This window comes from Plutella xylostella, chromosome 6 (assembly GCF_932276165.1).
Source record: "Plutella xylostella chromosome 6, ilPluXylo3.1, whole genome shotgun sequence".
In the NCBI taxonomy this organism is placed as follows: Eukaryota; Metazoa; Arthropoda; class Insecta; order Lepidoptera; family Plutellidae; genus Plutella; species Plutella xylostella.
In genome coordinates, this window is record NC_063986.1 from 5440975 (window position 1) to 5464334 (window position 23360).

The 23360-nt window shown below is 40.6% G+C and overlaps 1 protein-coding gene across 6 annotated transcripts in view; it reads left to right on the top strand.

The window, feature by feature from the left end:
- Positions 1-23360, top strand: part of LOC105384536 (diacylglycerol kinase theta) — a 40367-nt gene that overhangs the window by 15197 nt on the left and 1810 nt on the right. For 2 of the 6 annotated variants that reach the window (XM_048633627.1, XM_048633630.1), the window contains exons 2-15: positions 14742-14821; positions 15056-15158; positions 15657-15868; positions 16000-16168; positions 16629-16736; positions 18877-19023; positions 19348-19600; positions 19871-20073; positions 20373-20585; positions 20914-21048; positions 21368-21542; positions 21888-22036; positions 22309-22485; positions 23013-23169. In XM_048633627.1, the coding sequence (XP_048489584.1) occupies positions 14742-14821; positions 15056-15158; positions 15657-15868; positions 16000-16168; positions 16629-16736; positions 18877-19023; positions 19348-19600; positions 19871-20073; positions 20373-20585; positions 20914-21048; positions 21368-21542; positions 21888-22036; positions 22309-22485; positions 23013-23169 (2281 nt within the window). Of the gene's footprint in view, positions 1-8419; positions 8630-14741; positions 14822-15055; positions 15159-15656; positions 15869-15999; positions 16169-16628; positions 16737-18876; positions 19024-19347; positions 19601-19870; positions 20074-20372; positions 20586-20913; positions 21049-21367; positions 21543-21887; positions 22037-22308; positions 22486-23012; positions 23170-23360 lie in introns of those variants that run through there. The other 4 variants (XM_048633632.1, XM_048633628.1, XM_048633631.1 and 1 more) reach the window with 4 other exon arrangements.

Below are 23360 nucleotides of genomic sequence, written 5' to 3' on the forward strand. Positions count from 1 at the left end.
CGCTTCGCCTCAAAAGTTTTCCCGTGCTAGAAAGGTTCTTGCACTATAGCAGGTGGTTGCTATGGACTACTTTTAAAGACTTTTTGAATAATAAAAAAAAATAAGACAAGTTGTAAGATAATGGTAATTTTCGGTTGCATTAATACGAGTAGTTATACTTGTGATTATTTACGATTTGCGTGGGTATAAGGAATTTTCCGTGCGAGTTCCGGAATATTACAGGTTTGAAATGTTTTTTGCATTCCCTGCACTACCACTGTTATGTGTACCACCCACTGACTGCAAGCTCTAAAATTTTCTATTGGGTTTCACCATAGAGGTACATATAGTTTTCACGTTATAAAAGTATTGTAATCTGATTATTCTATTTGCCCAATCTAGATGGTCCCACTAATATGCCTTCTTATTTTCGTACAATATTTATAAATGCTTTTATACCGAAGATTCCGATGAAGAATTTCAAATTATTAGTTAAGTTGTAAGTACTACTTACAAGAGCTTTCTGAAAAAAATGCCTGGCAATATAATTTTTTCCTGGTACTTAAACGGTTTTTGGAAAATCCCAAGAATGTCCGGCGATATTAAACAACGGTGTCCCAGTAATGAATGAATCATATATTTCATTGACACAGCTTATTAGAAACCTGACTATTCCAAATACGAATTACACCCTCTGTAGAGGTTTATAGCCCTAAATATGCCATAGATATGCTACTAAATAGATAAAACAGACAATAGATATCAATACCAATTAGTTACAAATAAGCCTAATAGAGGTCGTTGCCAGCGCCTCTGATAGCGATTGAACATACCGCCCGCCATGGACACACTGTCCATCAAATAAACTGTAGAAATCGCTATAGGTACATTGAAATAAACAAAACTAAAAGTACACAAATCTCAGTAACAAAAACAAATAGTACACATATTGCATTACATAGACAACACTTAAAATATTAAATAACAAATTAACAAATCAAGTAGCAACTGGTAAAAAACAAAGTTTGTGCTTGATCTTTTGACAATCTCATTAAGTACATATAAAACTAACCACACGGGTGAGATTGTCCAAACCAGCATGCCTTGCTTTGCTGCTTTGTCATCATAACGTTTATGAACCGGAGCCGGACTATCCTCCCTTACGATAACAATATGTCCAACCCTTGGTTCCGGTGTTTGATGTGCCCGTTTGTACCTTACATACTTGCGTACATAAAACCTAGCAAGGTTTATCCTATCGAACACCCAATACTTGAATCGTAAGTTCAATTTAAGGAGCCTGAGGATTGGTTGTTTAACCCTTTCGTCACCACCAGCCTTATCAACATCACCGCCCACCCTCAGGGCTCTCTTGGAACCAATGAACGGACTCAGATTGGTGTTTCCTGTGTTCTTTGACCCTACACAATAAGTAACAATAGCTGTTGCATTTGACTTCAACTCTAAATCAGCTTCTGCTACCTGTTCGGGGGTACTCAACTCTGCTGCAACATCAATCAACAGATTGGATAACAACACTACTCCATACGACTCAACATGAGGTACGAAGATCTGTTTGATTGAGGCTACTGTCTGAGCAGCTACTAAGTTCACGTGATCTTCCTCCCCCCTTGCATCTACGATGCGAAACTCCACTGCTGCGACAAATGCTTCAAAAACTGTTTGCAATAGATCTGTCACCTGTTTGTGAATTTCGAAACCTTGTTCTACAGATTGACAGCCAGCCAGTACATCACCACTGACAGCAGTTTCTGTACACATCTGCTCGCGCTCTAGCTTTACCTCTACCTTTTCTTTTTCTTCGACTATCTGAGAATGCTGTGACTGAAATTGCCAAAATCCTTGAAAATCATCCTCAGATATCTTTGCGTGATTATTAACAACACTTGTGGTGGAACAGAGCTTGTTGTCCTTGCATTCGTTGGTGACTTGGCCGAAAAGTATCCAACCAAGTTTTGTGTTTTGGGCCAATGGGGTACCCGGAGGGCCCCTGATTAAACCATCGACTATAATTTGGCCACAAACCTCTGCCCCTAACAACAAGTCAATCTTGCTGGGGGTTGCGAATGTAGGATCTGCTAACTTTACCTGAAATAACTCTGACCACCATTGAAGCTTCACTTGTTGATCAGGAATAGAACTTGTAAGTTCTCTCAAAACGTGTGCCTTGACCTTAACTATACAAGCAGGGTCGTGTAGTGATTGAATTTGTATTTCTACGACATACTTAGAAGCACATGAAGGCTTCTTGTCACTACCGACACCTGAGACAACACATTTGTGGGGCACTCTTTGTAACCGCAGGCGCTGCACGGCAGCTTCGGTTATGAAAGAGGCTTGGGAACCCTGATCTAACAGACTGCGAAGCACTTTGTTTCCTGCTGAAGACTCGACCTGCACTAAAGCAGTAGCTAGGAGAACCTGACTCTGCATACTAGTGGAACAGGAAACAACCTTATTTGATTCACCTGGGACAGTTGGTGAATTGAAGGGCGTAACTCCTTCCTCGACTTTGTTCCCGGACAACCTTACGGGACATTTTTGTGTATGTAAGAGAGAATGGTGCTTTTTGTGACACACTCGGCATCGTGTGATCACCCTACAAAGGTACACGGTGTGGTTCGGTGCTAGACAATTGAAACAAAGCTTGCTGCTTCGGACAAACTCACGCCGCGTCTCTACATCCTCCTTACCAAAACCTTTACAATTTGCGATTTTGTGGGCATCTGAACAATATTTACAGGTTACTGAAGAACTTTCAGTTGTGTGCAGTGACTTTATATGATTACTGTGATTGAGCTGAGTTACCTTTGCATTACCTTTACCATCTAAAAACTCTAGAGATCTAAATCGTTGCTCAAGAAACTCTTTGAAATTAACTAACTCTGGGAGTTCTGGTGATGAATCGCTGGTCCTAGCTTCCCATAACTTTCTCGACTCTGGATCCAGTTTTAAAGAGATTACATAGATTACAATTATGTCCCACGACTTCATATCAACACCTAAACTAGACAGTGCATGAAGACATTCATTTGTTGTATCTAGCAACTCCTTGATTGCACCAGCCGATTCACCTTGAAGAGGTTTCTGACTAAACATTCTTTTAAGTACACAATTTGCCAAATATTTTTTATTATTGTACCGCGACTCTAATTGTTTCCAACAAACTTCAAAGTTGTCTCTACTTATAGGGATGTGTCTGACTAACTGCTCCGCTTCACCTACAAGGTAGCCCTTTAAGTAGTGTAGTTTCTGAACTTCATCTAAGGAATAGTTTGTTCGGATTAACGAGTCAAAGAGATCTCTGAAGGTAACCCACTCATCATATTTGCCAGAAAAGGTTGGTATGGATATCTTAGGCAATCTTATGTTACTACTACTATCGCTCTGCTTCCCCGACCCCGAAGGCGCAGGTGTCTGAATCAACCTTTGCAATCTACTCAACTCTCCCTTTAACTCAGACTTATATTCGATATAAATCTCTTCAGTTGATTCATACACATTGCCTTTCATATAAGTAGACGCATCTAACATTTTAGCATCTACCTCGGTTATCATTTGCCTATGCGTATTATAGAACAATGTCCAATCTTTCTCTAAGTTATCCAACCTAGCCTCTATATAAGCCGCAGTACGCCGCTCTTTGGGCGCCTTTTTATAATTGACTCTACTTCTTGAAATATTATTCTGAGTGTCAGTTTGAGTTTTAATGTAAGTTTCCATTTTGAAATTACAATAGTCTATGCCAAATCGATGATTAAATTTTGAAAAGTTTGTTTATGTTCGAATCCAAATGTCAATGTCAAACTGAAATAACAAACTCTTGACAAGTCCACAATGTAAACAAAGCGAAAATATGTAAACAAAGAAGTCCATAAACTAAAGCGTAAATTTTCAACGTTTTTTCTTGTCTTGACTTTAAGGTTCTAAATTGTCTGACTCTCTTGAATATACCATTCACCCGATCGGCCTCCACTCAGAACAATGAAATTAATGTACTCACTCACTGCACAAGACACTAAACCTGTCTTGCTCGTCGACTGTCCCGCCACCAGGCGGGGTGCGCGGTGCGCCGTCGCGGGGGCTCCTCCTCGGCTCCGCAGCCGCAGCTCGTCCTCGGGGTTGCCGCTCCCCGCAGGTCTCCGACTGCAGCCAGGCTCCTTCCTCCGCTCCCGTTCAGGCACAAGCACTGAGCACTTTTCACAAACCTTTTAGCCGACGATAGCTTTATTGCCAGCACCATAGGTAGCTTTATCCGGCTCGAAGGACCATGAAAAATCCCAAGAATGTCCGGCGATATTAAAACAACGGTGTCCCAGTTATGAATGAATCATATATTTCATTGACACAGCTTATTAGAAACCTGACTATTCCAAATACGAATTACACCCTCTGTAGAGGTTTATAGCCCTAAATATGCCATAGATATGCTACTAAATAGATAAAACAGACAATAGATATCAATACCAATTAGTTACAAATAAGCCTAATAGAGGTCGTTGCCAGCGCCTCTGATAGCGATTGAACAGTTTTTATGAGCTTTTCCAATTACCTTCTCATAGGTAAGATATTAAGAACACTCATTTTCATAAAATAAACCTGTATTTTAATGCTTTAGTTAGAGCTAAGTATATTTTGAAGAAACTTCTGATTCTAAGCTGGCCCCGACGCAGTGTTTACAATCACATGGAGTTATTTATACAGCGTCTATTTGCGGCCGCAAGCAACGTGACTCAGCGTATTTTTAAACCATATTTAGTACGGTAACTAAATTCAATTCAGATACGACTTTGTAACTATGTACTTGCATCATTTTCTCTAAGTACGTCTATATATTATATTCAAACTACGGCGGCAAGAGTTGTTAGTGAGATGTGCGTGATTTTTATAAATAATTTACAAATTATTATAAAGTTATAAACCCAAGGTTATACTTAAATACTTGTGACTACAAAACTGATAAAACCGGCTCAAATGCGTCTCTTAATACAAACATATGAAACCACTGGTTTTGATGAATAAATTGAATAATTTATGAAATAACCTATAGTGTAGGTCTATAAAATATAAATGGTAAACAATAATACAGAGTGTTACAATTTTGAACCATCAAATCCAAATTTGACAGTTTTAGAGCTTAATGTTCCAATTAATTGTTTGTTTAAATAAACATCTGGATTGTAAATTGGTATAAAAAAAAAATTTACGATATAAAAACTCTACATATAAATAATTGAAAAGTTTTAGAAATAACTAGTTAAATACTACATAAATATTACTATCAGTATCTAGTAACAGTCGGGCAATTTAACGGAGTGGATAATAGGTGAAGCTAATCCCGCGGGTGGTTGCCCCGTGGTTATTTCGGTGCCATTAATGACTGTGTTTACGTTGGCACTGATCGTCATTCGACGCCGGTTATGGAAAACTTTTCCGGTTTTTACATATTTTTGGATAATTAGAAAGCTTTTAAAGTATGTAGGTGTTACAATAATATAAGCTCAGTTAACACTTTTGTTATATGGAGACTATGTGATTACTCGTAGGTATAACAACAAAAGTTTGTTAAGTAGACTATTGACATTCATAAAAAAGACACGACTTTAACTATTTAATAGATGGTGTAAACTACTGTAAACCAAATGTTCTAATTGCATAACTAATAATTATAAATTATAATGATGCCTTAATTACAGAATAAGGCTTGTTTAATTATTAAATCTTGTTTACCTGTACTTCAACTGCCTTTTGACGGTGAACTTTTTATAGAAACAAGTTATAAATATGTGTTTAAATGACTCTGTAACCCAAATAGCGTTCTGTTAGTTGCACATTACCCGGTGCCACGCAGACTGGCCCTGGGGGGTTACTCTATAATGTATAGCGATAAACGAAGTTTCGGAGCGCTGTTGCGCGAGCCCCTGCTCTATTTATTTATACAGGGTGTTGCAAAAAGGGTATACTAAGCCGAAACCTACATGTGCAGCATGGTATATCTAAGCCCGAAACTGAAATCAGAATTTGAAAATTCGCGATAAAAAAATTTCATTTTCCATAGAAACTTTGTTGGTCACGTGACTTTTTACTATGGAAAATAAAAATTTTTTTTCGCGAATTTCCAAATTCTGATTTCAGTTTCGGGCTTAGATATACCATGCTGCACATGTAGATTTCGGCTTAGTATACCAATTTTGCAACACCCTGTATACACTTTATTGTACACATACACAAGCAAACATGAAAGAGAACTGTTACAAATAAAAAAAAACACAAAACGTATACAAAGGCGGGCTTATTGCCAAAAAGCAATTTCTTCCAGCCAACCTTCCACTGGGTGAAAAATAAATGACATTAGATCCCTTAACTAATTTGAGTAGGTGCAATTATCAAACTGAACTTAGCCTATGGTTACCTAAAACCTAACCTTAAATTATCAGTGCATAGTTACAACCTCAAAATCGTTTAATACATCTATCTCGTTGTATTAATCGTGGTTTGACGGCAGCTCTCGTTCGTTCGTTTTCGTCAGTACCTATATGTAGATTAACCCTCCTGGAGAGCGCGTCACGAACGGCCCCGAGGTTGTAGTTAAATATACCGACAGCGATCACTCGCTTCTCTCAAATAACCCAACAGTCTCATTGGCCAGTTCCAAATTAATACTTAATGCAAATATCTAATGCTCGGTGTAATATTGAAGAGTGGAAGAGATAAACTGGCGCCCCATCGCGAAGTCAAAACGAAATAACATTTAGTTACGAAATATTTTGTGTCATATTCAATCATACATTTTGAATCCGAAAATGGTTGTCAAAACAAGTTCGCGTTAGGTCTGACGCTAATCTAACTGGCTATTGTGGCTATACCCATAGAACAACGCGGACTCGGGTGTACTCAATGGCCTGTAAATGATTACGCCACGGTGACCAACTCAATTTCAGCTAAAACCACTTCACAATTCACATTATTTATAGTCTAGACGTACATAAAACTCCTACATAGCTAAATATAGATTATTCTCGTAGAGGGCTTTTTGCATATCTTGACATTTCAACACAACACAATTAGATGCAAAACCGGAGTTCGTAATCAGAGAAATTGCATTTATTTTACGGCCGTTCTGAAATGGCTTCGTTGAACTTTAAATCCTAAGTAGTAATATTATAAACCACAGTTATAAAACGTTAAACACTGTACTTAGTTAAGTATAGAGAGAGGGATAAATGAGTAATGTTTGTTACTCTTTCACATGACATTTTTTTATAAAGTGTGGCGTACCGTGTAGTAAGCTGACCCCTGGATTAACACACCTTTTATCTCTGAATTCCCACATTTCAAGGCGAAAGAAGGCTCGCGGGATCATGAAATAAGTAACGCATTTCGATGTATGCTTCTATACCCTGCGTACAGTAAGGGGCAGATAAACCTGACCCCCCTCAGAAGCATTGTTAGTATGAGACGGGGGTCAGGTTTCTCTGCACCTGACCGTACATCATATTTTAAATGCAACGAACATAAGTAATGTTTCAGTCAGGCTGATCAATAGTTAAAAAAATATTGCCCTACGAAATGCTACGAAAAGTGCTACGACAGGCCTACGCGGCTACACCGCCAGCGTAGCAACTACGAAGCCTTGCACACAAAGGAACAATTTTGTTATTCTTATATTATTATAATATTTTTCGCTTTATTGGAGAGAACATGATGCATTCAGTAGTAGACTATTTCGTGATGATGGATTTATTGTTGAATAGAAGCTTCTGCAGCTTAAATTCTATAGGCTGTCAAATAAGGCAATGGGCGAACCGAAGTAACCTGTAAAACTCAAGACGTTACATGCACTTCTAATGCTAGAGTAGGCGGTTAAAGTGATTGAAGTTCGCTGAGCCGGCAGTAGGCATGTCTTATCTCCACATCGGCCGTTGTGCTCACATCCCCACACGACCCTCCGCCCAGTATCGACATCGTGGATAAGCCGCAGATCTGTGCAGATTATGCTCGTAGCGAAACCCAAGTGTGCAGTGAAATTACACTTCTGATTGCTGATGTAAGCTTTTGCGGTCGTTCACGCAAACAGTTTTGTATTTCTTTAGTTTTCTAGTATGTATTAAGTTCACGTATATAATTTTGATACCTTTTAACGTCCGTCCGTAATAAAATATGTTGCATCCTTTGAATACATAACTTCCAACACAAAAAAAGTTAAGTACAATATTATGCACAATGCGCAATCAGGCAACAATCCTAGTCGCTGTAATGCAACCTTTTTCCGCGGCTCGAGATGGCATAATCCGTGTGAAAACGGCGCTAATACGTCATTATAAGTATTCATTGGCAACATGGAGTGAGTGTCTCGGGTGTTCTCGGGATGTGGCGGCGGCGGCGGGCGTGCGCGGCGCGCGGCGATCGATCCGCCAGTCGAGATGACTCTCCGGCACTGGCTGGAAGCCGCTTCCCGATACAAACACTGAATATGTTTCAAATTGTTGCTGGCCGATTTTCGTAATCGATACTTTTTGTGTTCTTACCTTTTTTTTGTTACCGCGTTCTATTTTTAAAGTGCAGTTAATAAAAATGTCGCGTCTGGCTTAGGGAGGTGTTGTGCTTAGGTCGAATATGTATAAAAAAGGTTTGATATTTTTACCTCTTCTTGTATAATGCACCATTTCACCCTTTTGTAATTCTACATTGTATCTACTATACCTTTATTATATCATAGCACGCAAGAAGCACACATTTTTCCTCATATTTTAGCTCCCTTGAGACCACCTTAGTGAAGTAATTTTGTACTCTACTATAAGCCACGGGTAAAAATAATTGATTGGACATTATAATAATAATTTTAATAAAGTAGTTTGGATGCGATTATCTCTTTGAATCTTTTTTCTACATACTTATAAGTACTTTTATTTTTGAACTTGTACAGTTAGTAATTAAGTATACCTCTTGTATCATGTCATAAAAAAATGTACTAAGTAATCTGCTCATGAATTTGGAGGGGTGAATTATTTTACGTTCCCTACAGACATTATATTCTTCTAATTGACATGTTAGAGGCAAGGTGGAACGGTTACGTTACGAAGCTGATTTTGATGCATTGCAGTGAGCCAGGCACAAAGAACCTGAAAAGCTCGAGTTGATGCGATGACGTTCCCTTTCTTCACTCATCATACAAAATGATTCCTAATATGAATGTATAACATTCAGTTACATAGCTATATAATATCTTACATTGTATTCGCCTCCCCAACTTGCACTCCATAGCCAACAAAAACCAATTCTGGAGCAAGCAATTCAGAGTGTGAATGAAATATTCATAATTTCCAAAGCCCAAACTTTAACCACCTAGCTTAGACTGTACCATGCATAGTTTTACCTTTACCTACCTAGTTATATGATATAATTCCAGCGACTGGCCACCCCAGTGTTCCGAGGGCCGAGTTTAATCAGTTAGAATGAATGTGTTCATTAGGTTGCATGGTGTGCGCAGCCGCGGAACAATATCATAATGGAACTCTTTATTCTACAATAATTACTTAACTAGAAAAGATAATATGAAACTTTTCGTTTGATTAAATTATAATGCCTTCCTACTTTAGCTCTATTTACGTACAAGTTTTATTTTCCTGGGCATAGGCTCAGAAGCCCTGACTACTGCTAAAGTCAACGTAAATAATTTAAAAAGTAGACTTTTATATAACTGCTTTTATGGATGTGGGGGAAACTATCTTGGAAAAGCTCAGTAAGTATGGCATTATTGGAAAGTGATTGGGATAGTTTAACTGCGTTATGTAAGATTTTATAAATTCAATTAAAGCACAAACTTTACTTTTTTTAAAATTATTATTATTAAACGCATTATCTTCCAGTAAACCTTTGTTGAGGTTTTTTAACTTTATTGTGAAGAAAGCGGATTATAATATTATAATTATGTAGTCTCGGGTAATTTATTGTAAAACCTTCCACATCTAACCAATACCGAATGTACTTTGGTTATTAAACAATGAACATGTCCACAATAGGGACATATAGGAAGCAGGTGTATTAATTCTTACAATGCCATACAAATAATATAAACTATCATGAGATACCTGAAAAAAGTTTAACGAAAAGAGGGAGAAACGATACTCGCCTGTGAGTCACCTATGGGACAGCAGAACCACTAAGTATATTCTAGCAGAAAAAACCTGTGACTGAAACGAACAATGTTATTTCGGTAATCTACCAATAGAGTACCACCTCCATAAAAGAAATACTAGGTGGACGATATAAATAGCGACACCATACATTCACAATGGAAATATCGAATCTATATTTCACTCCACCCACGTATTCAAGTTACACTCGAGACATCGGAGTACACAATCATAATCTCTACAAACTGTAGTGAGTACTGTCACGCTTCTAGTGTAGTATTTCTATTTAAATAGAAATTCATAGAAACTGTAGGGCATATAAGAAAGTCTAGGTTAGTATTAGTTTCTAAACGAGTGTTTTAATGTTTTTTTTTTACTTTGTTTTTGTTTTGAACACAATCTATAGGGTCGTTTATCGTTATCTATGGGTTTTGTTGGTTTTTACAGTTTTTGATGATAAGCTTAAAAATAAAAATACAGGGTTCAGAAATAAGTCACTACCTTAAATCTTTCAGTGAAGTAGCTAATTCTAGTTAAAGAAAACATTACCATAGTTTAAAAATAAAGAAACAAAACCTAAGTTAGCTATAGTAAGTTTGATTTCTGCTGCTTGTATTAGGCAGGCCTATTGTAATCATCATCATGAAATAGACAACAACACACTAGTTATTGCCTTATATAGACCTTCAAGATATAAAAACGCTGATCCATTTTTACAATCACTAAACGATTTTTTAACTGGCATAAATTATCATAACATTATTGTGGTGGGTGACATTAATATTGACATATTGACTGGAACAAACGACCCACACTCACTAACTTATTTAAACCTATTAGCATATCAGACCATCTTACCTGCACATACAATTGTCACTCATGGAAAAACGTGCCTCGACCACTTCATGCTCAAAAGTAAACGGCCTGCTCATTGTTATGTTGCAAAAACCTCAATTACAGATCATGACTCTATAATCCTCATACTAGAGGAACATACCCGCTCTCCTTTTAAATCAACTATTGTAAAAAAAATCGACTATGTTGGTCTAGATAACGCTATGAAAAACCTAAATGTACACTCAATTTATAAAACGTCCGATACAAATGCAGCGATGTCTATATTTGTCGGAGAGTTAAACAATATAATAAATTCTAATACAAAAGTAATAAAAATCTCAAATCGTCAGAAGATAAAAAAACCATGGATAACTAAAGGACTATTAAAATGCATGAAAAATCGTGATAAACTTCACCAAAAAAGTAGCAAAAATCCAGATGATGAAATTATAAAAATTACATAGGTACAAAAGGTACAGAAATTTCTGTAACTCGTTACTAAAAAAGATTAAAAGAGAATATGAAAAAAATACATTACAAAAAGCTGCAACAACAAACAACAAGGTACTTTGGGACACAATAAAAGATATAACGCATTCAAAAAGAATTCATAGTTCTGCTTCCGATTTAATATCTAAATTGAACCCAACCTCAGCTGTTAATGATGTAAATGACTACTTTGCTTCAATCGGTAGGAACCTAGCCGAAAAGATCTTGAAAGACACCGACAACAAAAAATCTACTTTACCTCCCTGCCCATACTCATTTGTTTTGAATCCTACTGATGAAGAAGAAGTTAGTAGCTGCATACTCAACCTTAAAAAGCTCCATTCCACAGGACGTGACAGTATTTCTGCTGGTTTCCTTGTAAGATATATTCATATTTTGGCTTCTCCTCTTACATACTTAATTAACTTAATGTTCTCCACAGGTATCTTTCCCTCAGAACTAAAGCTTGCAGAGGTGATTCCCATTCATAAGGGTGGGGCCAGAGACTGTGTCAATAATTATAGGCCAATTTCAATGCTTCCTACTCTATCAAAAGTTGCAGAAAAATTGATAAACAAAAGATTAGTAAACTATTTAGACAGTAAAACGCTGTTATCGAAGTCACAGTTTGGTTTTAGAGCTGGTGTTTCAACAAGTGATGCTGTTCATGAGCTCGTGGATCATATTGTGACTAAACTTGACAACGGTAAGAAAGTTATAGGAATATTTCTAGATCTAGCCAAGGCATTTGACACAGTCTCTGCCCCACTTCTAATGGATAAACTAGAAAAACTTGGAATCCGTGGGATACAACATAACTTGTTTCAAGATTATCTCTCGAATAGACAACAAAGAGTTAAAATAGATGAGAACGTAAGTGAGGACTTACCAATAACTTATGGTGTGCCTCAAGGAAGTGTACTCGGACCTACCCTATTTTTAACTTACATCAATGATTTGTGCAACCTCCAATTACCAAATGGCAAAGTTATAACTTATGCTGATGACACCGCTTTGATTTTTCATGGAGATACTTGGGAACAAGCTTATGATTTTGCGCAGTCAGGTTTTAATACTGTCACTTCTTGGCTTACTGATAATGTTCTCACGCTGAACGTTGATAAAACAAAATTTATACCTTTTTCAATACGAAGGTCGGCGGTGTCAGTACATAATAAATACTCCATTAAAGCTCATTTTTGTAAATCTAACCAAGTTTGTCAATGTGACGATTTAACTCTAGCATTCAATATAAAGTATCTGGGTGTAATGATTGATAGCACTCTAAGTTTTAATCGTCACATTGACCTACTGTCATCTAGGACTCGTAAACTTATATTTATCTTCAAAACCCTGCGGCATGTTTCTGATAAAAACATCATCAACATGGTGTACTTAGCACTATGTCAATCAATCCTGTGTTACTGCATTACTGTTTGGGGGGGTTCATGCAAATCTAGAATAATAAAATTAGAAAGGGCGCAAAGAGCCGTCCTAAAAGTCAGTCACTCTTTACCATTTTTCTTCCCTACGAAAGATCTCTACTCTTTGTCGAATGTTCTCTCTATCCGTAAACTATTCGTTCTTAATACCATACTAAAGCAACACTCTAGCCTCAAATATGACCCATCTATTATGCAAAATAGACGCGTGAAACATATGATCTGCCGCTCAAATACAGTTATGAATACAGTGTTCTCGAATAGATTCTTTGAATTCTTGGGAGGTTACCTTTATAATAAGGCAAATAAAATGCTTCAAATATACTCGTTAACCAAAGCAAACGTCAAAAAAGTTGTATCGGAATGGCTTAGATCACTTGATTATGAAGAAACCGAAAATCTTTTACACATCGTCTCATAATACCTATTATTTCATATTATTACCTAAATATGTCAACTATACTTATTCGTCGCCACAAAAGTATTTATTTCTTTCACTTACACACGCACACACACACACACACACACACACACACACACTCACACACACACATACACACACACACACACACACACATATACGCATACATATACCCTCACACCCTACTTTATGTAAAACTAATTGTTTAATGTTCATTGTTATCAGTTAAGACGCATTGTATCCATTGTCCACATGGTTCAGAGTAGGAGAGGCTGGTAATCCGTCATACAGGTCTCCTAGTACGGACACCAGTCTCTCACATAGATCAAAACTAATGTACAATCTAATCTTAGCATAACAACCTATACATTTTCTGTAAACATCTGTGTGAGAGAAAAATAAAGATTTTTATTATTATATTATTATTATTATTATTATTATCATAATCATCACACGGGTCTTCTTCCAATGAAGAATGAGTTTTAGGCTTAGTCTACCACGCTGGCATAGTGTGGGCCTATTGTTAAACTTTGTGTAATTTCTTATTCAATTAACAAATCTTAATCTAGGCACGTTGCTGGACAGAACTACTTTGACAGTGGCCATCAGCCTGAGACTAGGGCTTCAAACCAATGAGCCACATCGCTGCCGCTGTGGGGAACATGCTGACCGCCGCGGTCACCACGGCTTATCGTGCGGCCGCAGTGCCGGGCGTATAGCGCGCCATGCCGCACTCAATGACACCATCCGCCGGGCCCTTGCCAGTGCAAATGTTCCCGCTACCTTAGAGCCAAGCGGGATCATGCGGAACGACGGCAAGAGACCCGACGGCATGATTCTGGTGCCATGGAAGAGGGGCCGGCTGCTGGTGTGGGACGCAACATGCGTGGACACACTAGCACCGTCCCATCTTCCATCTACCTCCAGAGAGGCTGGCGCTGCGGCCGGGCGGGCGGAGATGATGAAAGGCCGCAAATATGCATCCCTAGGAGAGGGGTACATGTTTGTGCCTTTCGGAGTCGAAACCCTAGGGCCGTGGGGACCGGAGGCACGTCAGCTTTTTAAAGACATCAGCATCAGACTAATAGAAGTCTCAAGGGACCCTAGGGCTGGCTCTTACCTCGCACAAAGGCTAAGCATCGCTATACAGCGGGGTAACGCGGCCAGCGTCTTGGGTACCCTACCCGACAGTGGCAGCGATCTGGCCAGCATTTTCTTTTTAGTTTAATTTTAATTTTATATTAGTTAGTTTTAGTTAGGCATTAATAATAATTTAATTAAGAAGTAGTATGTAAAATGAAGACGTTCAACAATAAATCACCACTCGATATTGATTAAAAAAAAAAAAATTAACAAATGAACGAGTGTTTATTTTTTGTGTAACCGGCACTAACAGTATTTCCCTCATTGTTTCAGTGTGCAACTTCATAGTGCACGAGCGGTGCGTGGGGCAGGTGGTGACGCCATGCTGCGGCGTCGCGCCGAGCCTCATCAAGGTAACTGGAGATACGACCCGGAAATAGGCCTGGGGGTTACTCTATAATGACGAACAACGAACGAACGAGAGCGGTCGTGCAATCGCGATAGAGTCGTGGCTCGCACAGCAGCTCTCCGAAACTTCCTATTTCGTCATATAGAGTGACCCCCCAGGAACAGTTTAAGGAAGTAGGCTGCTTTCTTATATTTAAAACTTTTATAAATTGGTTATTAACACAATATTTGTGTGACAGAATCCGGTGGCGCACTGCTGGTCGGAGCCCACGCACCACAAGCGCAAGTTCTGCACGGTGTGTCGGAAGCGCCTCGATGAGCTTCCCTCACTGCATTGCATGAGTAAGTTGTTCTACTACCTACTATTTATACTTAGGTACTACTTATTATTATTTCATCATATATACTTAGATGATACAATCTTACATAATGTGTGCTTTATGAAAGCATCTAAGTTTTATCTAATAATTTTCTTTTGTTTTCCGGCAGTAACCGCATGAGGGTAAAGTTTTATTTAGGGTTTCACTAGCTGCAGCTAGACATGGTTTTATTGTGTGTTTCGGCTCTTCGACTTTTTAGTATATCGCTCATATAATCGAACCTGCTAAACCGTACTGCTAGATCATCAAATACGTAATATATGCTGATTGTGAAATGTAGACGACTCAGTGCATAAGATTCACTCGGATGAAGTTACAGTCATCATTATAGACTCAACGATTATCAGTAAACCGCGTCAATGCTACGATACTAGCCCTATTATCCCTCTGAGAAACCCAGAGCATAGTTTCCTCTATCCAGCTCTTTTGGCCACTCATCACTCGCGCCATCTGTCCGCAGTATGCGAGTACTTCGTGCACGGCGAGTGCGTGGACTTCGCGGCGGCGGATTGCAAGGAGAATGCCACGTACTCGGCGGGCAGCGAGCCCCGCCACGTGCACCACTGGCGCGAGGGCAACCTGCCCGCCAACTCCAAGTGCGCGGCGTGCCGGCGCGCCTGCTGGTCCGCCGAGTGCCTCACCGGCTACCGCTGCGAGTGGTGCGGGAGCACGGTCAGTATCCCCCCGCCTATGCAGTCCTGGTACTTTGTTTAAACAAGAAGCCATGGTCTCATGAGTTGGTTGATGTCGCTTTGTGTCCACCAGAAGCAATGGTCTGATGAGTTGATTGTGTTGGTTCACAGTGCCACGCGGGATGCCGCGGGCTGTTGCCGGAAGAATGCAACTTCGGCATGCTTCAGCCCATCTTCCTGCCTCCGTCGGCGGTGTCGATCCCCCGGACGGAGGTGCCCATGGAGGCAATCATAGGGGTCCAGGTTCGACCCCCGCCTTCCCAGCGGGACTTCGGATGCCGTAAGTGTCACGCTTTACAGCGTAGCCAACGCAACGGGCACCATTCTGCTTTTCGCCCGTTACATGCGCCTCGCCATTCGCGACCGATCGCTTCCTCTTACGAGTAGAGTAGGCCATGCTTCTCTTACCAAGTAGAGAGTCGATCACTCGCGATCTGGTTTCTAGCACTTTTGAGATATCATTCGTCACCACAATCTTTTTATCATAATTTAAGCGTACTTTTCATATTTTTCTATACTTAAAGCTTACAGCAAATACACGAGCATTTTTCTATACAAAATCAATTCTATTATCCTCTACAAGTACCTACTGCAACTGCAAAATGATGAGGAGTAGTGTAGGTGTGGAATCATGGTCTACGCCGGAGCCGTGAGCCGCTCCCGTAGTGTAGAGGCGGTCGAATCGCGGGGCCATGTGTCGAGCTAAAAGCGGTGGGTGTGTGAGCGGTGTTATTGGGCAGCTGGCGAGCGCGGGGCGCGGCGCGCGCGGCGGCTGGCGTGGCTGGCGCGGCGGCTGCTGCCGGCGTCCTGCGCGCCGCACCGGGGCGCCTCGCCGCCCTACTCGCGAGGTACCACGAGCACCGAGCATCGCATGCGCACCGCACGGCTTCAGCGAACTTAACGCCGAGTCATCGTTACACCACTCAAACAACTATAGCGACGACAATTGGAACTTATTTAACAATGTTTTGTAATCTGACTTCGACCTAGGTCTACGATATTCAACGTCTTCGTTAATTACCATTCCTGACCTAGTATTCCTGAAGTCAATTAATTTCGCTGAAGTTGATCACATTTACAGCTTTTGCTATGTGCTTTTCTGAACTGCAAACTATGTTAATTTTATTTTCTTCTTAAATATAACTTACTTATACGTACCTAAATCAATAATTTATATAACTTCTTACAACTAACAAACTGGCTTAAATATATTTATGTAACTACATAATTCATATACAAATATGCATTCAGCATGTATTATTTTGCATTTCACTCACAAGACGAATTTAATCTTGCCTTTATGAATTTATAACATTCATAAACTAAGACAAGAGTACCCTACTTAAAACTATTTTACCTTCCTTTTTACAGTTTAATAATTTTTCAATGACTGTAGGTTGGTGATGCTCTAATAGTTTCTAGATAGTTACAAATGTTATAAGTATCAAACGAAAGATCATTATTAACATGCCTTTCGTTTGAATGTCACCAACCTACCGTCGTTTCTGTAAGTTATAATATCGAGACAATAGCACGGCAGTCCCATGGCCACGAGCACTCTACAGTGTTCCACCGGCAAAGGTAACACACAATACAATATTATACTTATAAAAATGTACTGTCTATTCAATAATATACATATCTAATACAAAAAGATATATATCTACGTGTTATATTCATTTGCAAGCAGCGCTGCTAGCTATACATGTGTGTTTCAATAACATTTTGTTTATCTTTGCTGATAAAAGTTATATCTTCAGTATCTACCGACATATATGTTTACAAAACTCCTCAGTTACCTTTGTAGAGCTTATATGATTGCCACTTAAAAATAAACCTAGGTAGGTACCTAATGTTAACAGCCCAGACATTGAAAACTTTTATCAGCAAAGCTGTTTTTTTATTTCGTAAACCGAAAGCAAATCCACATGACAGGACAGTTTACTGTGTTTATTTCAGGACAAGATGCAGATGAGAACCAACATCTTGTCCATTCAAACCGTTCAGGCTTTCATTTCCATTATTTTTGTTTATAATTATGTCCTTGATCGTGTGGAATGTTTGTTTGTAAAGAAATTAATCATCAATAATAAACTAATACCTAACTAAATGAGTGTACCATCTAAATAGTTAAATAATATAAAATAGTAGTAGTTCAATATATTCACGCTTTATGTGGTTATGAATGACCCCATTCCCTACAATAACGTACAAGTACGGAATTTAAGCTTTTTTAAGCTACTCTGCCTATGTATTGCTCCTATAGCCTATCGATAGAATATATCGATATGGGCTATGGAATAATCGTTCGAACAAAGTTGCATAATAGTAGAAGTTGTGACCACAATGGCGGTAAAAGATTCGCCTACACGCATTCATTCACTTTTAGTAAGTAACATAAAATATACTTCTATGAGGCAAAATAGACCGCAGGTTTTGTAAACCTATTGCGTATAGTCGGAGCTTTTTATCGAACAAATGAAAGCTTTGTCCAAATGAATTAATAATCTGTGGTTACGTGCTTCCAAACCGCAAATTCACGACCATGCAAGCATTATACCTACAACGTTCAAAAGCAATCCTGTTGGAACCTAACTGATAAACTGAACGTATCTATCACTTACATTTTCATTCGTCTACTTCCTTCTGAGCCACTACATCCTCTATGAGAGGGATCAGCTGGTTGTCTAGATAGTCCAGTCAAAGGGAACATAATATTAGTTATGCCCATCTTAAATCCCCAAAACATCTGTAAAGTTGAAAAAAAGGATTTTCTATCAGGAATAAGAAGCTTTTTCCTAACGAAAAATCTTTTGGTCATTTCACAAAGAATGAAGAAGTTGACTTTACCATGGAAATCATGAAGCATGGGATTTTACTACAAACCATCCACGTTCAGTGTATCAAGGTCCACCAAAACAGCGATTGCTCGCGACGTGGCGTAGGGCGGGCCGCGGGGGGAGTATGTGAGCGATGCGGGTGTTGCAGCGAGGAGCGTGTCGGAGGAGTTCAGCTCGGGCTGCGAGGCGCGGTCGGGCTCCGCTGGCGGCTCCACGGGCGCCCCGGCCGACCAGGACCACCGCCCCGACCACAGCAAGCAGCACCGGGACCGCACGCCTGATGATAGAGATGAAGGTAAGGCTGTTGTGTTTAGCTACAATGTTATATTTCGTCGAGGCATAATAAGCCCTTAGGGACATGTGCAGATCTTTGCTGTGTGTAATTAATAATATTGCCCTTGAATTACTAAGAGTTATAACAACGCAAGCTGCCTCCGACCCATTATGAGGCGCAAATCCACGAGCCTATTCTGGCAATAATTTTCATTGTTCCATTATGAGGAGTACAAGCTGTGTTCTTAGCTTTTAGTTAGATACTTCAAAATCGTTTCAGCCTTGAATACATTATTACGACCATATCTTAAGAATGTTCACTCCAACGGGCATTACCCATCCGCAGAAGTGATCAAGGTGTACGACGGCGAGGTGGCGTGGCTACGGCGCATCTACCGCGGCGTCGTGGTGGGCCGCAACTGGGGCGAGCGCGAGCTGGTGTCCGCGGCCCTCAGGGCGTTCCACGTGGCGCGGGACCCGGAGCAGTTTGAGCTGACGGACGCTCTGGCCGGCGACGAGCCCGTGCTGCGGGACCCCTGCCCGCTGGCGCATGTTACTAGGATACCCAATAAACGGCCGGCGCTGTTCTTGCGGTTTAAGTTAGTATACTTTTTTGTCATAGGCCTTTTAAGTTATGATGTGGCGATGTGCTTTGTCAGCAACAATTAAGTCAATATGGGAACAGCCCACCATTCACCACCCTAAATAAGAAAGGAAAGGAAAGAGAGAGCTTTTTCTAGAACTTTACAACTTTTCGTTCAGTTCAGCACCATCGTCAATTCACAATCCTTTTATACTTTGGCACTACTAGTGTTTAGTCACTCATAATCCCCGAACGTCCCGAATCTCTAACTTCCACCTTCCCCCAGGGAGCCGGAGTCAGGCGGCGGCGAGGTGCGCGTGTACCCGGGTCGCATAGCTGGCGCGACCCAGGACACGTACGTGACGGTGGCCTGCAACGGAGACCACACGGTGGCGGACCTCATGGCGTCCGCCTTGGAGCGGTTCGGCCTCGACCCCGGCACGGCCGTGGACGACTACCGCTGCTCGGAGATACTGCTGGATCGGGGAGGTAGTTATAATGCTATTTTTAAGGGAAGAACCAAAGCCGAAACGATACACCACAATCTTGTACATAGTTTTACTAAAATAAAAATAAAAGCAACCTGATCACACTATCACTGGAACTGGCAGAGAATGAAGAATTTAATAATTATAATCAGTCAACACAATCATCTTACAATCCTATTTGTGCCATTTATAACATTTGTAACATTTAGATTTCCAGGAATCTCAAGAACTCCTTCCGATCCTTCCACCATTCCAAGAATTCGAAGGCATGCCTATACATAACCATGCACCCTCCCGCAGTGTCAGAACGGGTGCTCAGCGAAGACGAGCGTCCGTGGCGCATCGTGGTCCGGCTGGCCAAGGAGTCGGTGCGGCGGATGGAGCTGGCGCGGTTCTACCTCCAGCCCAAGCGCGACCCGCACGGGCCCACGCTCGCCCTGTTTGTCGCTTCGCTGCCCCCGGGACTGTCGGAGAGGAACTACGAGAACATACTCGTCGAGTTTTTGGGAGCTGGTGGGTGTTTTGTGACTTTTAGGGTACCTACACTTAAGTTGAAACAAAGATGTAGTACAGATATTTAGCTGTTTTAGGCTCAAACACACAATTAACAAGGTATTAAATGACCAGCCTGTACGTTGGAGGTGTTCTAATATACTATTAATTAGTGTGTTTCTTGATACGGGAGTCTACTTTGATCATATATCGACACCATGTCTATTTCAAACGTCTCTGGACCAGCCAGACTGGCTAAATGACACATCCACCTACAGCACCCCCCAAAACGTCTACGTTTTACGTTTACGTTTGTAACTTAACCTAACCAACCCTCATCATCCCCTAGACCTGAAGTTCAACTCGATCGGCCCCATCTACTACGAGTACGGCTCGATGGTGATCACGTACGAGGACGCGAGCAAGGCGGTGCGCGCGCTGCTGCTGCTGCGGGAGGCCCGATATGAAGATAAACATTTATTAGGTAAGACCAAGAAGCTATTAGCTGCCTATAGGTACAGTGGAAAGACAATAGAGATACAACGTATAGAAGGCGTCACTCTTAATTTTAAAATGAGCTTATTACCAGAAAGGCAGTTGGTATTGATGTGAAGTCTTGGCTTCTGTGTTATTAGGAACGAAAGTTAAATACCTAAATACACAGAAGCCAAGACTTCACATCAATACCAACTGCCTTGCTGGTACCGTAAAGTTCAAGAATTCTGATACGATCAGGTACTTTGCAGCTCCTAAAACACTAAAAGTGATAAACAACAAATACCTGACTCACCATCCTTCCGCAGTGATGCTTTTGCCGAGCATCGAACCTTCTCAAGTGCCCGCGAACGTCAAGCCGTTGCTTGTGTTCGTGAACGTCAAGTCTGGAGGATGTCAGGGGCTCGAGCTGATATCCTCCTTCCGGAAACTCCTTAACCCTTACCAGGTGTTTGACCTGGAGAACGGAGGTCCATTGCCTGGGTAAGTTGATTTTTCTGCTGTTAGACTCTACCAGAATTGCTACTTATCTTGGATATTTAACAATGGTGAATAATAAGCATCCAATCAATACCTAAAGGCATGTTTATAGAAATAAAAACTGAAACATTAAAACATACACGAAATTCTGAATCTAGACTTTTGCTTTAGTCGTATCGTGACTATTAGCAATTACATACTTAATTTCATCCATTTAACTATACAGTTTACTACTTTCATTATAAAGGTCTGAAATACTCTGAAAATTCTCTCTGGTATTTTCCCTTATATTTCACAACGTAAATCCGTATTTAGTCTGCCTCCACTAAGTTCAGAGCCCTTTTGCAGACTGTACGTGTTTCGCCACATTCCTAACTACAAGATCCTGGTCTGCGGTGGCGACGGCACCATCGGCTGGGTGCTGCAGTGCCTCGACAACGTCGGCCAGGACTCGCAGTGCTCCAACCCGCCCTGCGCCATCGTACCACTCGGGACAGGTCGGTATTACTGGCTATAAAGAAACATACGCTATGGCCTATAGATAGATAGACTGTTTGATCTGGCTTCGAACATGATATGTTACAGTCCTTATCGAAACATTGAGGTTCTATCGTTCGTACGATATGGAAATGCTAGCCAAGAAGCTTTGAGATTTCTTCTATCCTTTCTTGTGTAAGTCAGTTGACTTGCACAAGCATACAGCACTTCAAATCATCCAAGTCTCAGTAGTGCAGTGTGTAATTTGGCAAAACATAATGCCTTTTCGCAGGTAACGACCTGGCGCGGGTGCTCCGCTGGGGCTCCGGCTACACGGGCTGCGAGGACCCGCTGTCTTTGCTCCGTGACGTCATCGACGCAGAGGAGATCCGCCTGGACCGCTGGACGGTCGTCTTCCACCCCGAGGACAAGCAGGACGAGCCCAAGGAGCTGTCCAAGCAGCTGCCCGGTAAGTTCCGTAAGTGACAGGCGTGTGAAAGTTGGTGGAATACCGGGTTGAGGATAGGATCGTGATGGTAGTCCAACTTGTTTTACAGCGCGATACGATGAGGATTGACGGATTCATGCATTGTCATTCCGCTTCACGATTTTAACGTCCATCATCAAAATATAATCATCATCATCGATCAATAAATTTGGAAGGATTTGTCTTGGTACATATGTAGGCAATCACATTAAATTATCAGATCAGCCTATAAATAGGATTATAACTACTGGTAAACCTTCGGTTTCTTTTCAGTTGCCTTTAGGTTCAATCGTCTGACTATATACAGCCACAAAATTGTTTTGTTTTAAAATCAATCATCTTAATTCTTCATAACTATAATTATCTTAATGTATCTACATAAACTACACAACTCTCCATATCTCAAACATTTTAACAACAGTGGAATCCTCCTACCGCAACTCCAGACCAACTGTGGGTCCTACAGCCATCAATATCTCGACCATGAGCAACCGAGTCAAGTCTCACAGTTGGTTTGTTCACAGCGTCCGTGCAGGCCGGGTCGCAGAGCGAGGACAACTCGCAGATCCTCGTCATGAACAATTACTTCGGGATCGGGATAGACGCGGACCTCTGCCTCGACTTCCATAACGCTAGAGAGGAAAACCCTAATAAGTTTAATAGCAGGTGAGTTACTAGGCGACTTATGCGACTAAACAATTAGGTTTGGAAGTATTTTTTTGCCCATTAATCCTTATCCTTATTTCTTAAGTTAACCATGGCAAGGAAAGAGGGATGCTATAACCCATTAACTTTTTATAATAACTCTTGGAAGTAAAATACAAACTAACTATTTAAAGCCTTGTTTCATGATACTC